The sequence below is a fragment of the Ruditapes philippinarum genome, unplaced genomic scaffold (genome assembly GCF_026571515.1).
Source record: "Ruditapes philippinarum isolate M1 unplaced genomic scaffold, ASM2657151v2 ctg8140_1_1_1_1, whole genome shotgun sequence".
NCBI classification, from domain to species: Eukaryota; Metazoa; Mollusca; class Bivalvia; order Venerida; family Veneridae; genus Ruditapes; species Ruditapes philippinarum.
The window spans coordinates 27537-45135 of record NW_026859751.1 but is presented as its reverse complement, the minus strand read 5'-3'; the positions used below and the strand labels follow the sequence as shown (position 1 = coordinate 45135).

General features: G+C 31.0%; 1 protein-coding gene across 1 annotated transcript; it reads left to right on the top strand.

Moving 5' to 3' along the window:
• The first annotated feature begins 8673 nt into the window (after positions 1–8673).
• On the top strand, positions 8674–15035 carry LOC132757790 (cell death abnormality protein 1-like). Its single transcript, XM_060749177.1, has 7 exons — positions 8674–8724; positions 10421–10520; positions 11161–11307; positions 12072–12211; positions 13577–13724; positions 14292–14388; positions 14618–15035. Exons 2-6 carry the CDS (start codon positions 10445–10447, stop codon positions 14363–14365), a joined length of 585 nt encoding a protein of 194 aa, XP_060605160.1. The 5' UTR covers positions 8674–8724; positions 10421–10444; the 3' UTR covers positions 14366–14388; positions 14618–15035.
• The last annotated feature ends 2564 nt before the right edge of the window (positions 15036–17599 follow it).

Genomic DNA, 17599 nt, shown 5'->3' with positions numbered 1-17599 from the left:
GCAACCACATGAAATTGACCAATTTAGAGGAAATCGTCAACATTTCTTTTCATGTAATTTCCATATTTCTATTGTTTATGTCAATGATTCATTTCTTATACATGTACATTTAACTGAAATGATATCTTTTAATATTATCTATTAATACTTTTGTAAATGATAGAAGGAATATACCTGTAACTATGCTGATTTTGTTTCTGTGTTCTCCAGAATTGTAATCGAATAAGTGTCAAGGTCGTTTGCCCATTTAAATTAATGCCCGTCTGAGCATAGGGGATCATATAAATGAATATTATAAAACTCAGATTTATGTCAACAACTCATTTAAATTAAGAAAGACTATAATTTAGAAATAATTTGAACTTAAGATTTGACTCCACTATTTTATTATTTACAAGCCAATTTAGATATTATATGAAACAAAGAAATTTAACTTAATACAATGTAATGGGAAAAAATGTGCAGCCTGACCTGTACCCATGTCAGCTACCTTATGCATAATGTTGTGCATCGCAACTCACTTATTTATCGGCTTTCTCACTAAATATAGTGAAACGTGCTATATTTTGACACAATCCTGCCCTTTAAAAATGTCTTTTTCTATAGGTACAGAAATTTTCTGTGACTACGTTATACAATCACAATCCCCCTTGGGTGTACAAAAATCTGGAAACAAAGTGATCCCTCGGAAGCAATAATCACAACAAAATTACAAGAGAACTGCAGACTTGGTTTGATTGAGTCTGTACATGATGGATGATGAATACATGCAACATCCCTCACGCCCCCTAGCACCGGCTTGAGCGATTTTCAATTCTCAACACTTAATAGTGCTGGCATCAATGATTCCGAAGAACCAGAAAAATATAACAACACTGAAGTGAAGTACGGGGTAATTTTTTACAGCTGCCACACAGCACTTGACACCTGCTGTTGTGAAGTATAAAAATCTTGAAACAAAGTGATCCCTCGGAAGCATTAATCACAACATAATTACAAGAGAACTGCAGACTCGGTTTGATTGAGTCTTTACATGAGGGTTAATGAATACTTGCAACATCCCTCACGCCCCCTAGCACCGGCTTGAGCGGTACTCAATTCTCAACACTTAATAGTGCTGGCATCAATGATCCTGAAGGACCAGAAAAATATAACAACACTGAAGTGAAGTACGGACAACTTTTTACAGCTGCCACGCAGCACTTGACACCTGCTGTTGTGAAGTCAATTTGAACAGACCATTGTACAAAAAACAACCTTTTGCACGTAGATAACGGGCATTAATAAATATTCTTAAGAATTTAAATAATGTCGGTATTGATATTGACTGATCAAAGAGTTTAGGTTTTATGTAGTTTTAATGAAACGTCTCTCTTAAGATGTGTATTTTAAAAAAACAAGCATTGTGTGGAGGTTTATATGAGATAAATACATTTCTTCACATGGTTTAATCATTTTTCTTTGAAGTAAAGGTTGAATATCTTTATGTTTAAGTGTAATGAGATATTGTCATGACGTTGCTAGGAAATATCGTTATTATACAAATATGATAAAGAAAAGAAATATTTATTTAGCACGACAGCTATGATTTTACTTCTTTGGCAGATGTTTATGACATGTTGTAGATAGCTTATTTCAATGTTTTTTTACAATGCCGAAAGTGGCTGAACTTATTATTATTTTTAAAATTACATCAAACTTACATTTAAGAAGCGAATGTTTCTGCAATCGTAAGAAACAAAGTATTGAAACTGATTGAAATCTGTACAAATGTACGCAGCAAAAAGTAATGGACACAGTGTCGATGAATTTCGCAAGAAAAGTACATTTGTTTACGAAATGTTTTACCTCTGTTATTATGTCTAGTTATTTGACGTTTATGTCTCGAATACTTTTTAAATTTTTTGATTTTACGATTGTAATGGATATATATGAAGAGCAGATAATATCTTCAGTCACCGAAAATGGTCAAACAGGAAACAGAACTCTAATCTTTAATCAAACTGTTTCAAGACACATATTGTCAAAGCTTTATATTTTTAAATAAAATATCATACAATTAATTGCAAGCTGAATTAACTTCTGTCATATTCATTTCTTCTATTGTACCCTGGCAGTTGTTTTTAAACAAAATATCAAGAAAACAAGCACGCGATGTTAAGGTATACTGAATGTGAAGATATAAAGCGTTTTAACTGCGTTCATGTACATATTGACGTTGACGAAACAAAAAAGTCTTCCAAATATTTCTTTAAGCTTGATTTAGGATATAATATTTTGGTCCGTTTAATAACCGTGTTACTCGTTTAGGCCAGATCGTTGCACAGATTCATCGTTAATTGTGGGTTCTTTGCACATTCCTGTGTAACTGGATATACGCGGTGTAAATGCATTAAGATTTTATCATTAAAATTATTTGTAAAATTTAAGTAAGCACACTCATATTGTGCTGTCATAAACGGATGAGTTTTTTTTATGCCCCCACAATGTGGGAGCATATAGCGTTGCACTTGTCCGTCCGTCTGTCAGTCCGTCAGTCCGGCCGTACGTCCCGAAATCTTGTGAACGCAACTCCTCTTAAACCGGATGGAAGATTTTGCTTAAACTTCCAGGGATGAACAACCTTAATGTGTAGATGGTAGTAAAGGAAGGAATTTTCGCTGCGACCAAATTTAACAGAATTATGGCCCTTTGTTGATTTTTTCACTATATACTATGTAGAAATTTTGTGAACGCAACTCCTCTTAAACCGGATGGCAGATTTTGCTTAAACTTACAGGGATGAACAACCTTAATGTGTAGATGGCAGTAAAGGAAGGAATTTTTGCTGCGACCAAATTTAACAGAATTATGGCCCTTTGTTGATTTTTTCACTATATACTATGTAGAAATTTTGTGAACGCAACTCCTTTTAAACAGGATTGCAGATTTTGCTTAAACTTACAGGGATGAACAACCTTAATGTGTAGATGGTAGTAAACGGAAGGAATTTTCACTGCGACCAAATTTTACAGAATTATGGCCCTTTGTTGATTTTTTCACTATATACTATGTAGAAATTTTGTGAATGCAACTCCTCTTAAACCGGATGGCAGATTTTGCTTAAACTTCCAGGGATGAACAACCTTAATGTGTAGATGGCAGTAAAGGAAGGAATTTTTGCTGCAACCAAATTTAAATGAATTATGGCCCTTTGTTGATTTTTTCATTATATACAAAATTACAATGTAGAAGTCTTGTGAACACAACTCCTGTTAAACCGGATGGCAGATTTTGCTTAAACTTCCAGGGATTAACAACCTTAATGTGTAGATGGTAGTAAAGGAAGGAATTTTCACTGCGACCAAATTTAACAGAATTATGGCCCTTTGTTGATTTTTAGTTTTCAACTTGTGGCACATGTAGTCCAAAAAATATTTGACCTAGAGTCATAAGATTGACAGAACAGTGGCGTGTGGGGGCATCCGTGTCCTTTGGACACATTTCTAGTTTTTATATAATTATATTTTTTTAAGTTGTCATTGCAAAATCGACCTTGTAAAATTGATCATAATCTTGATTAATATTTTATACCATTATAAGGGATATCAAAGCTGTAGGGGGTTAAACAAAGTATGGCAGTTTCAACAGCTTGCATAACATTGACTCAAAATAAATCTGGCCATGTCATGTCTTACTAAACAGATTTATCAGATTTAAAAAGACGCTTGTGTTTTCAAAATATGTGACCTTGTCGTAAGACAGAAGATATCGAAAGGAAAAAAAAGATTTACAATATAAAAGAAGTAAATTAATCCTGTGACTTGTTTTAATGACTTTTTTCCTTTCATATACAGGTCAATATATTATTCCCGGGTAGTTCTAGCATTAATAATATAAATCATAGGTACGAATTTCAATGTTGATTTCTTTAAAACAGCTAAACCGAATGATAACAAATCTTTAATGATTGTTTCAAGCGCATTTAAAACATGTTTACATATCATCGTAGTGATGGCACAGTAGAAAGCTACATATATTACTCACAAATGCTTATCTCAAAGTCCGAAACTTTCAATTTAAGCTGTAAATTGATTAAAATTACATTTTGTACATTTTAATCTTAGAGACGATCTTCAATTAATTGTATTAATTATAGTGTTGTCGGTATTAACATTAGTTATAGGAATTCTTCAAAGACTTTCAAGTCGAACTTACTAACATTCTATAGATACACTAACTATATGTCTATAAAAAGACATTCGCGGAGGTCTTAATTAAACCTAATCAAAACAATCAATTCATTTTAAGTGGTTTATCGGGCTTTATCTAAAAGATTAAACATCAACTTATTTTAATATAAGGAGCTCTCAATATGCAGTTGCTACGGAATACCTCCATTCCAATAGAAGGAAATTAAGGTAGTAGTATATCTATGCCTTAAAGGCACTTTCTGGAAAGACGATTATGACATGTACTTTGTAGCCCTCCCCAATGATGATATTTTACAGTGCCTCCATGTTGCCTTGACAAATTAAAACGCCTTTTTATAACATTGGACTTTATTTTTTTAAACTTATTAAGTACAAAACAATATCGGTATATTTAATTCCATTAATAACCAGGGCAATTATTACAACTTAAATAGAATGTATCTTTCCGCAAAATAAATCATTCCACATGTTTATAATACTATTAGGTACTTATATAATCAAAATAGCTAAAGGTTTATCTTTAAAATTGATAATTTAACACTTAAAAGTAAAATACTTAAAATACTTTTATAAAATTTGATTAAAAGATATAACTAAGAAAATACCATTCGCTAAATGTAGTTTAACAATGCCCAATAGCAAACGTATCCAACGGGCATCAAAAGGGGAGGACAGGCAAACTGGGAGAAGAAAAGGTCAATTACTTACTAAATTGGAGTTAAGGTTTGATTATAAGCGTAGGTGTATATATAGTGAAAAGAGACTGTTTTCTTATCATTTTTGCTCTTTTTAAGACACGGTGACCATGAAATATGTAAAGTGAGAACATAGTTTTAGTTTTCAATCTGAAATCTTGATTGTATAATTGAATTAAAGGTTATCAAATTTTGCAACATATACATTGTCATAAAATATTTTATTAAATTATTTTATCATGTATACTTAAGTATTATATTATTGCTAACAGTTGACTTCATGGCAATCAGTCTATATTACGAATAACGAAGAATGTGACAATTTAATCTTTCGCAGTCAAACAACTTGTGGCTTAATACAAATTTTAGGTTTGGAATGAGATAACATTTCAAAAAGTTATTGACTTGATTTAAACTTTTCATTTAACAGTCTAAGATTTCTGTCTTTGAATATAATTATTTAGCTTTAACTCTTCATTATGTTGATGATTGAGATAACTTTTTAGATCTCTTTGCACGAACAATGTTTGACAAACATCAAATCGGGATTAGTTGCTTTACAAATAAAGTGAATGTGACTTTAATTGAAGTAATTGGCTTTAAAAGAATTGTTAAAAGAAACCAATTTAACTACTTTATGAAGATTTACAAATCGTCTCAAAATATAGACTGACTTTAACTGAATCATCTAGATAACTAAATCTACATATAATGGAAATCTAGTTGTTTTAGCACACTGTCAATCATTAAAATAGCTGCGTTTAATTATTTTTTGTAAATCATATGATCATTATGTATATGATGTCATTTTATTGAAATATGATATTACTTATAATTACTTTGAGATGTCTTTGGAGATCTACACCTTAACAAAAAAATAGCTTTTAATAAAAAGTTGTATGAATAGTTAAAAAAACAATATTAAAATTTATAATAATTTCTATTAAAAACGTGGTTATGCTAATCACATTTAAGTAATTAATGGTGTTTGTTAAAAGCTTTAAAGTGCCAGTGAACTTTCGAAGCAGGCGAGGCTTATATAATTTTGAAAAAGACATATGAATTACTGTGGAATGGCGCGTTTTTGTATACGACTAAAGTACACTGTGCATTAAATCATTCTCATACATCAGCTTATCATTTATTGCTATTTTCGTCAAATGGAAATATAATTGTTTTCTGATCTCCGTATACAAATAGTAAACTGTACAACTGTCTAAATTGCATGTCATGATGGTAGAAACCCATTATCGGGGAACCGGACCAGAAATAAATCATGTGTAACACACGTTGTCTCCATGAAGAGGCCTTGTTTTGCTTTTGGACAAAACACATTTTTGCATTGAAGTTAAATAAACATTTGATTTTTTTCTATCCTTAGTTTAAACAATTTTTTGCAGCAAATACATTATAAATACTATTCAAATGATAAAAAGTATACAACAAAAGAAAAATGGGTTGGGCAACAATTTTCAGAAACATAAGATTAAGCACTTCCCAAAAGTTAATATTATATATATATATATATATATATATATATATATATATATATATATATATATATATATATATATATATATATATATATATATATAAACGTTAAGGGCAACACTGATTACTTTTAACATGAATATAATAATAAAATGTTTACAGTTCATTTGATATTCATTTAATGTGCAATACTGATTTAAATGTGCGATCCATCCACAGGTTGCCATACTGATATCACTTCATCAGTGATTTTTAGAATAATTGTAGTTGTTTTTAGGGAATGAGAGTTCGTGAATGTTTGATATTAAAGTACATTAGAATAGAGCAAATTAGCCTACATAAATGAAAGACTTTCGAATGAAAACGAGAACAATATGTAAAGTCAATCATTATCAAAACGATGGTTACGTTAATAAAGTTTTTGGACTGATTCGAGAAAGAAGCGTTATCTTCATATTCTATTGTTAACCATTCCTTTGTGTTTTTCGATAGTGAATATATATTTTATGTTGTCCAGCGTAACGATTTCATTTAAAAAGTAATGACCGGCATTTTCTATCACCGTATCACATTGACAAAACGGATCTTCACGAAAATTGTTATTACAAAAAAATCGTTATTTAATTTACTTTAATGATTTCTTAAACCTGTCTGCAATATAGATAAGGATCTCTGGCAATGAAAATATTTCGGAACTGTTTGTTCTTTATATAGTTTATAAATATTGATTAAACCTGTTGAGTGTTAGAGAATTTCGAATATCGCGGCCGAAGTCATTCCATAATTATTCTTAGGGATGAATTATGGAACGATTTTCACTGGTCATTTCAGTTTACTTTAAACAAGTTTATTTTAGTTTGAGTGTGTTGGAAGCTATAAGCTTCTTGGTCATTGGTCATTTTAAGCTCCTTATATGAGTCACACGACTGTCAAGACGCCTTTTACTATTAACAGATATAGCAGAATGGAAAGTTGGAAGCTATAAGCTTCTTGGTCATTGGTCATTTTAAGCTCCTTATATGAGTCACACGACTGTCAAGACGCCTTTTACTATTAACAGATATAGCAGAATGGAACATCCGGTCAAGAAGCGACCTAAATGAAAAACAAAACATGCTGAAATTGCGTAATCGGTAAAATATTTAAATCACCATTAATGCAATTTAAGGAATAATCTTGTAATTATGGTAACATTATTTTTATTATAATTTCCTAACAAAATTAGTTCGCAGGTAATAGTTATAAGTTTATATCATCGGGAAGGTTTGACCAGGGTCTTTCTATTTGAAAGACCCTGGTTTGACGCTATTCGAAACGGAACTGGAAAATCATAATCATCTCAAAAGAAACATGTTCTGTGTCCTTCATAATAAATAACAATCTATTCCGAAAATCCCAGCAGAGTATCTTTTCTTTGTAAATAGATAATATATATATTTTTCACACTTTCAATAAACATACAAAAAATACAAAAAAAATACAATAAGTAATAGAAAGAGCATCGAAACACGAGGCTATTTGATTTGTTCGACGGGGCGTAGCCCTGACTATAAAACATATTACCGAGTGTTTTGATGTTCTTTCTCTTTTCTTTTGTCGCATAGGCAACAACACGTTCCCTGTCGTCAGAATACGAAAGAACACAAAAAAGTAAACAATAAACGGGCATCTGAATATGATATTCCTATCGCTAGTCACAATAAGTAAACCCCAGACAAAATAAGCCAATCAATGGGGATGCTTTGGAGTGCGAACAACTAACACCTGTGCTCCAGTTAACGCAATGTGCATGTGTAAGTATACGAGTTAACTCTAACACATTTTCAACACAAAGGTCCCCAAACTATGATGCAATTTAAAAACAACCTTTCATTGGCTAACTTATTTTGAAACGTTGAAATTTAATTCAATTTATTGTCATCATAATTTAAAAGGGTCTGACTTTGAAAATTATTATTTTCTTTGTTATTAAATGAAGATGTACTGTATTCAAAAAGTAATTGCTTACTAGTTGCTTGATTTATTTTAGGTTTTACTCATTCGAATCCTTAGCTTTAATCCTTCAACGATATCACTTTTTATTAATGAACATTATACTTTTAAATGGTAGACCCTGTAAAACTGTTTCCTTGTACAGATATAATAATGCCCACCGCATACCTACGTGTACACGTGACAGCAAATGGGCGGATCAGTAATTCTAATAAGACATATATTAAATATATTGACGATTAAAATGTTTTGTTTATTCGTGTTGCTATTAGAAGGCATTATATACACTATAAAAGGAAGTTTCACTGTACAAATATGCATAGTTACTTGCCGTGGACCGTACATGAAAAAAGGTAAGTTTACAGTTTTCATGAATTTTTTTGTAATGATCAGTTTACATAAAGAAAGAGATATCATAAAACAAACGTGTGAATTTTTATAAAGAAATAACGGGTACAATTATACTATGTGTGCAACAACGCTGTAACCAAGTAGACAAGTAAAAAATGTAATGAAGAAAGAAATTAAATTCAGAACATTTCATTTAAGATTAGTTTTGAACTTACGATTGATCAGTACTTTAAATATGAGATAAGATTCAAAATTTAATGTTGTCTTCGGTTTAGTATCTATCATATGCCTTTTCGTGCCTTTAATTGAATACCTTGGGCTACGTTCAAATAGTTCATCTGGTATAAAATTGATAGGCAAATTAGTAAATTTTAAGAGTGAATTGGAAGTATAGCCTATAAGTTTGTAAGATGTAAGTTACATACTAGGTTATTTTGATTTATAATATATTTACCTTTTTTCGAAAATAAAAAGTATGAAGATATTTTTTTTCATTATAATTATTTTTGTTTGTTTATTTGATTGTTTGTTGAGGATTTTTTTTGCCTTCACTCACTTACTTTTATTTCCAATTAACGACAAAAGAATATATAATTTTTTTACCATTTTCATTTAAAATAGCTAAAGCTTGGGAGAAGGGTCCTGGGTGGTAGGTTGCATTCACTAGGTACTATCGTTGCGACGGGGACGTACCTAGGCCGTACTTTGATTTACTCTGTATATTTGTTATATCTCTTTAAGACATAAAATGTTTATTTACTACGTAAGATTTAGATTGTTCTTGTGATAATAATTAAAAGCAATTCTTGAAAAATACTCGTATATCGTTTCTTTATTCAATAGGCAGTTTTAAATTACTGTTTAACATTTAACAAATTTTCTTATTTTTATGGGTTTGCTTTTAATCAAAGGGTTACAATTTTGAGGGGAAAACATGCATTTGAACGTTTGTATTTATTCTATTCAGGATATAATTATACCAGGGTGAAATGGTCTCTTATCTTAATGGTTCAAGGCATTTCATCAACTTCAAAAGTGTTTTAATTTGCCTTTTTATATTGTTATTATGTCAATGTTCACTATATTTATTAATTTTCTTTCCACTGGTATTTTAAAAAGCTTGACAATATCACTGTGTTTGTTAATAAGATAAAGCAAATTAATGATGATGTTCGAACACAGTGAACACCCATGTGAAACTGGAGAATGTAAGGCTTTTTGCTCATTTCTTAATATTATTATTATATTATTATTACTATTATAATTATTATTATTGCTCATTATTTAGATACATATGATGTATTTTTATAATAAATAGTTTATGTATCAAAGTTTTCCTATGGAAACTATGGTCGATAAGGTAACGTTTTGAGTTTTTCTTTTCTTTAGTTTGCACTGTGTTCGGAATGTCATTTTTAATATGTATTCATGACGGCAATGTTTATCTTATTAATCAAACATTGCAAGCAAAATTATGAAAATTACAAAATGCAGTTTAATTAATACGAATCGTTCAGAATGATATTATAGAGAATTTTCCTTTTTATAGTCAAAGAACAAGCAATGGAAATAAAACATTTCAATCAAATCGATTATAAAGACAATGGGAATTTTGTAGTTCATGAACTTTTTAGCCGATTTCTATGAATCCACCACAGATTTCACTTTGTTAATTTTCAAACATTGTGATTATTGCAGACTTTGTCTTCATAAATCGAAGCCATGGGTAGCATACACTGGCTTGGATTATTGATGATACTTACATTTCTTGTACTAAATGGTCACATTTGCAGTGCAGGTAAGTAACACTTTTGAAATTAAATGTAATGTCTAGATTCATCGTGTTATTGTCGAAAGGGGAAATTTATTTTTGCAACAATTTCATAACCGTTATTTGAGAAGAAATACTAAATTAAAATTGGTATGTTGGTACAGTTTGTTGCTGCTGTTGTTTTGTTTTTCAATGAGAAAAAAAGAAACAAATATTTGTTGAGGAAAGATATAATAATTATGGTCAAAACATGAGTTAATTGTTAATATAAGTTATTTCGATATAACATGTACTAATAAAAATGATATGCTTGATTTTATCACGCAACTGCTATGGAAACCGCCCGATTACATTTGCCTGATAATTACTTTTGATATCAGGTCAGTAACCTGATATCAAAAATAAGCCCCGTTCATTTAAACAGACTTTTGCTTGCAATTGCTTATATTCTCATTTTATTTTTATCAGCATGTGAATTCTACAATTTTATCTCATACCCTTACAAGTCTTGAATCACAATTTGATTTAGATATTTATACAGCAATGTGCTCACTATTTCAATATGGTTCAATGCTATGGTAAATACTTTCATGTGTTTCCACTGCATAACACCTTCTTACTCTTACTTAGATTCGGAAATGTTTATTTGTTTTGAATTTCGATACAGGCAAAGTATCTGCAGAGGTGTGTAGTAAAGATGGGACTGAGTGTAATACTATTGCAAATTCAGCATGTGACGTCCCAAGTCTGAAATGTAAGTGTATTGCTGGCTTTAAGGAAGATAGCACAGACGGGAGTACATGCGTAGAAATAAGTAAGTAGAAAACAATGACCTTTACAAAATGCTTAAGAAATAAAAGGACTTTAACAGTGTTAATATGAATACAAAATATAATTATAATTTTGATACTTTTGCTGCCTTGCCAGAGAATTTGTAGAGAGACTATTAAGAAAACAGCTTAATACATGTTTGACATAATTATTGATAGTTCCCTAATATCAAAGGTTAACATTTTAAAAATATCAATCAACCGAAATGAAACATTTCGAGTTCGCAATTTTGCATACTTGTAACACCATAGCAAATAGACCGCACGATAACAGTTATTAAAGAAACACCTGTTAGACCCAAAATAATCTTTATTTGACATAGTTATTATTGAAACAAATATGCAATTTCTTCAATTTTCACTATTATTAATTACATTAGCTACGACTGTTAATAAGTCTTGTTCTTTTTAAGGATCAAAGCACGGGCCAATAACATAAAACAAAAAAATCAGAATTATTAAACCCTTTGTTTCCCGTTATTGAAACATTTCTTTGTGGCAAAGTCATTTGGATGATTCGTTTTTTGATCAAACACAATAATATTGAGTTCTTGTAATGCTTCTTCTATTTGATTCATATAAAAATGCATGGAATGTCGTCACACAGGTTTGACTGTGCATTAACGATCATGTCTTTACATATAATAATAGATAATCAATACGTAGTATTTGTATGTGATATGAGAAAACATATGTACATATTGTGTTACACGGAGGAGAAATATAGTGTAATTGAATTTTGATTCAGAGAAAGTATCTGAAGTGGTGTGTCCTAATGGAGGAAGTGAGTGTAATGCTATCACACACTCTGCATGTGCCACTACACAAAAATGTAAATGTGACACCGGCTATGGTGAAGATACTAATGACGGAAGTACATGTGTTAAGATAAGTAACACTCACAACACTATTCAACAAAGCAAATGTACTAGATTTTAAATGTCAAATTTTTCCAGCATTTGCTTGTAAACTGATGGTCGCTAGTTCGAATCTGACCTGGGTTTGCAGGTTTTTTTTACTGATTTGCATTTCTCTATTAAGGTAAATTAGACATATAAGATCCAATAGTTAGCACTTTTGCTCAATTAGATAAATGAATACACATTGTCAAATAGTTTAGAACAATGATTTGAATATGTAACATGCCGATTTTAGATTACATTGTATATATTTCTTTTTATTTGGGAATAGTAATTGATAATAACATTTTATGAAAGAAAATGATTTAAAAATTTCACAAAAAAATATTACGATACCGATGTTAGAAAAATTTAAGCAATATAGAAATTTCATTTGCTTGCGGAAGACAATCTTACATAATTCAAGTATCAAAAGGCTTCGTTCGAATCAGTTTCAAAATTTCTTTGGATAAATAACCTATGTACGTTAAATTACATGTCTGAATTTGTGCTTTCAATAAGATACTGCACTTGTCGCGTAACATTGATCTCTGTTATAAACTTTATAAATTCATCAATTTACAAAATTAAAACTTACAAACAGCTTTTATCGATTTAATACGATGGATGATTCAGAGTTACACAAAATTCTTTTATTATTCGGATAGCATCCATGCTGTTTTTCATAAAATTTATACCAGGCGTACTTTGATGTTTCTTTCTTTGAATTGAAGATATTACTGATATAATAGCAACTAGAACCGTCTCAGGCCGCCTTAAATAACGTCAAAACAAATAGCTCAAAATCGCGACGTACGTTGAAATTTTATTACACACCAAAGATTAAAAAAAATGGATCTTGTTCACAATTTGCCGAGGCTTGCTGTAAAACCCGAAAAATGTCATTGGAAACATGCGTAATCAAAATTTGATGGTATGTAGTTGCAACCTATGTATTTGAAAACGTCGTCAATAAGACGTCCGAAAAAACGGCGATCTCATATATATTTGTCTCCTTCAAACACATCTGACAAAACTTAAATAGTAGGCAAACAACAGACAATTGTGCCGTCATTATGAAAGCTGATAATTATTGTGCTGAATAATAATTATTGTGTTCAGCACTTATTTTCTTATAACATGTATAGTTGAAAATGCATTTACAACTTTATTTACATTGCAACATAAGAACACAATTTATCATTAAAGACGCTAAGGAGGGTTGTAAGACACGTTTGTCTAGCATTAAACAGTAGGAAATCCTGGCTTATATCCAAGAAAAATTTGTCAGAAACAAGTAAAATCACTTTATTTGTTAATTGGTCTGTTGTTTAATTTAACGTTTTGTTTTTAAGAGGTCGATAGTACGGATTGTACAGTACAAGGAACCGAATGCAGCTCTATAGGTCATGCTGAGTGCGACTCCACAACACACAAGTGTAAATGCAGTGACGGATTCAAGATGAATGCTGACAAGTGTATCGCTGCAGACAAAAACGCAGGTATGCAAAGTTATATGGACATGCCTTTTGAATTTAAACGTGTAATTGTCATTTGTGATATCAGATATCTAGAACATAAACATATTTGTGTATGCAAACGCAGACTATTATTCCTTTTATATGAAATAGTTGCGATATGTTAAATAAATGTATTCACAAACTCTCAACACTTTGTATTTAAACAGTATTATAATTTGATAGGGAATCCCTGGTATTGTTTAATTATCAAATTTGTAACAAAGGGAATTGTAACGCTACGAAAAAATACTTCTCCTGCTGTCAAAATAAGCATTTCCCTTTTGGAATATAATGTCCGCTGGTTCAATTTTAAGTATGGAAAACCGATAATTTTGAAAACTTTTTCATTGCGACAATATTATTACAAAGAGCTTTATATTGAGCGTACTCATTGCTGTTATCATCCACAGTAACGGTCCATAAGATAAATATTTTTTAAAAGGTTGGATATGTATTGGATATGAGAAAGGGAAAACAATTCACATTGGGCGATTTCGTTTGTAATTATTATTGCAGGTGTTGTTTAATTTGTTTAAACACTTTTTAAAGGTGTGTCAGCAACTTTGGCATTTATCGTGCTTGCACTTCCTGTTACCTTGTCAATAAAGGAGGCGATTATGTAAAGTTGCCAATCAAAAGTTTGCAGGTAAATATGCAGTAATACAAATGAATACTTTTAAAATACTTTTGAATAGTTTTAAAAAGAGCATTGTCTTCATTGAAACATTTATATGTTCTTACTGTTTTAATACAATGCATTACAAACTGTAAAATAATAACACGATAAAGCTTTTTATCCTATTGCATTACTTGCAGTTGTACATGTGTTGTTATCGCCAGGGGGTAAACAATTTATTTCATGTTATATTTTTCAGGTATATGATCGGTTTGAAAATTGGTGTGACTGTTTGAATTGTCATATATTGCGTGCAAACTTCGTCCTTTTTTGTTTTTCTTTTCAAAGACTGTTTAAGACGAGTGTGTAATTTGGAGGAATAATATTTTTGTTTTTTGAATTTGAACTTTAAGCAAAGAAAGAAGTGAACTAATTTTTCACTTGACACTTAATCATTATGGGTATAGACTATATTAATGTATTAACGTTAAATAAAATATAATACCTGTATCATTTGCTTGTCTAAATCTAGGATTTCCTGTGTTGGATGAAGTTTATAAAACATACTTGACTTACGAAAATACAGGAGATATGATGAGATTAGGCAAGATCTAAAATTAAACCTTCTTATTACACATTAGATGTTTGTAGAATAAAAATAAATTTCATTTAAAAATTAACAATTGTCTTGGTTATATGTCAAATTATTACTTCCAAAGTATATATATCTAAAATGGGCACATGATTTTTTAAAACAATGATAATAAACAATAAATGAAAAAAGAAATGCAACACATTAGTTGCATTCTGTGTTTTGGCCTTAAAGTTCCTTTCAAAAGAAACTTTACTTTTTTGTCAAACGTGTATCATATGACGTGATTATAATGAAGTTACACGGGGATTTATTACACTATTTACTCAAAGACTTTAGTTTAAAACTAAATAAAAACAAAGAAATGTTCGTCATTTTGAGTTCACAACATGTTATTTCATCGTTTTATTTATATACCTTATCATCTTAGATAATCGCTCAAAATTATTATTGGATATAAAAACGCAGTTGATTGAGATGTTAAGTGACACTTTGCAAATAAACTGTACGCCGTTTACCTGTAAATTAGACAATCATTGTTCAGCAGACTTCATTGATTTTTAATAGGCTCGTGTACAAAGCAATCAAAGCAAACTTACAATTGTATATTTTTATATTGTATCTGTTAAACAGGCTTCAGTAAATATTTTGAAGTGTTATTGTCCCATATTTAACTTTCTTACGTTTTCAAAGACTTTCATGTTTATATAATGTCAATTAATTGTTAGACTTAAAGGGAATCTCAACGCTATAAATTACTGAAAGCTCACCTTATATCAGTCTACGTTTTTCAACCCCGGCCTAAACGTATTTTAACAGCCAGAATCAGTATATCTAGGTTTACATAAAACAAATTTCAAGAATCTTATATGTAGTAAATAAATATAGATATATGCGGTAAAATTAAAAATGTAACTGGTTCGATTCGATTGAGCTTGTTTATTTTAAACCTTTCAACATACAAATTAACTCATAAGAAAGACAAATCGATGATATAAGCGGCCTATTGTCTCACCACTTAATTACATTTTCACAGTTGCAAGGAAAATGCTTTGTGATAATTGAAATGATATAGATATCCGCTTCAGTTTTTGTTACCATGGTGTTGAGGTCCAAGGAAGGAATGGACAAATCGTCGGTCATAAACACGACCATGACATACAGAGTTCTTATTGATGTTTCTCTTAAGCTAGAGCGTCGATTCTTATATTTCCGTAAAGTGGGCCATCCAAATTTGTATAAATTTGAATCCGCAACGAAATCAGACGATTGATGTTATATCAGTTGCACTAGAATATTATAATTTTTATATTTGCATTTAAAATACAGGAAGAACAATTCGCCGGTCATAAAACGACCAGGCCACGCGGAAGTCTCACTATGTATTTCTTTGGTTAGAGCTTTAAATATTATATTTCTGTAAAGTAGACCCTCCAGATTTGTACAAAATCGAATCCGCAACGCAGTGAGGCAAATATAACGTAACCAGGTTGACTTAGAAAAGTGTGTTTATACGGACATTTATGCACTTTATACACAAAGAGAACTAATCGCCGGTCATAAAAACGACCATGCCACGCGGAAATCTCACGGATGTATTTGTTAAGCTAGAGCTTCGAGCCTTACATTTCAATACCATCCAAATTGTACCAACTCGAATCCGCAACGAAATCAGACAAATGGTGTATAAGCAGTTGGACATAGAATATTATGATTTTGTCGAAAATTTATGCATTTTGTATACAGATAGAAACAAATCGCCGGTCATCAAAAAGACCATGCCACGCGGAACTCTAACAGCCGTATGTCTTTGGTTAGAGCTTTCAGTCTTATATTTCTGTAAAGTAGTTCATCCAAATTTGTACACAATCGAATTTGAAATGAAATGACACATATGGTGTATAAGCAGTTTGCCTAAGAAAATTGTATTTTTTTTGACGAAAATGCATACACTTTCCATTAGAAATCGCCGGGTTAAAATACGACATTCTGCGCGGAAATCTCTCACTACATTTGCTTTGGTAAGGCTTTTCGAGCTTATATTGCTGTTGACAAGACTTTAAATTAATTGTTTAGATATATCTACAACTTCTTTTTAAAGTTCATTTTACCCAGGCTTACTGTGCATTATGTCAGTTTCTGTTAATTAGACCCTCCGAATTTGTACAAAATCGAATACGCAACGAAATCAGAGAAGTGGTGTCTAACCAGTTGAACTTAGTTTACTGTGTTTTTACCAATTTTTATACACTTTATATACCGAAAGAATAAATCACCGGTCATAAAAAACGGCAACGCCATGCGGAGAGTCATACGGATGTATTTCTTGTGATAGAGCTTCCAGACTTATATGTATGTAAAGAATAGAGAAAATAAGAATCCCTAAAGAAAGCCCAACACGGCAATATTAAAAATGTTGCAGGCTCGGTTTGATTGAGCCTGTTCATGGACATTACTGTCAAGTGCAAACTACCATCCACGCCCCCTAGCACAGGCTTAAGCAGAATTCAACATTTAACATGAACTGGTACAATTTAGAATTTTGAAACATCCGCAGATGTTTTCATATGGCGGTTATCATGGAATCTTCAATGTGACACGTAAGTGTCATTCCATGAAAAGCGGCATATGGTCCCCAAGTAAAAAAAT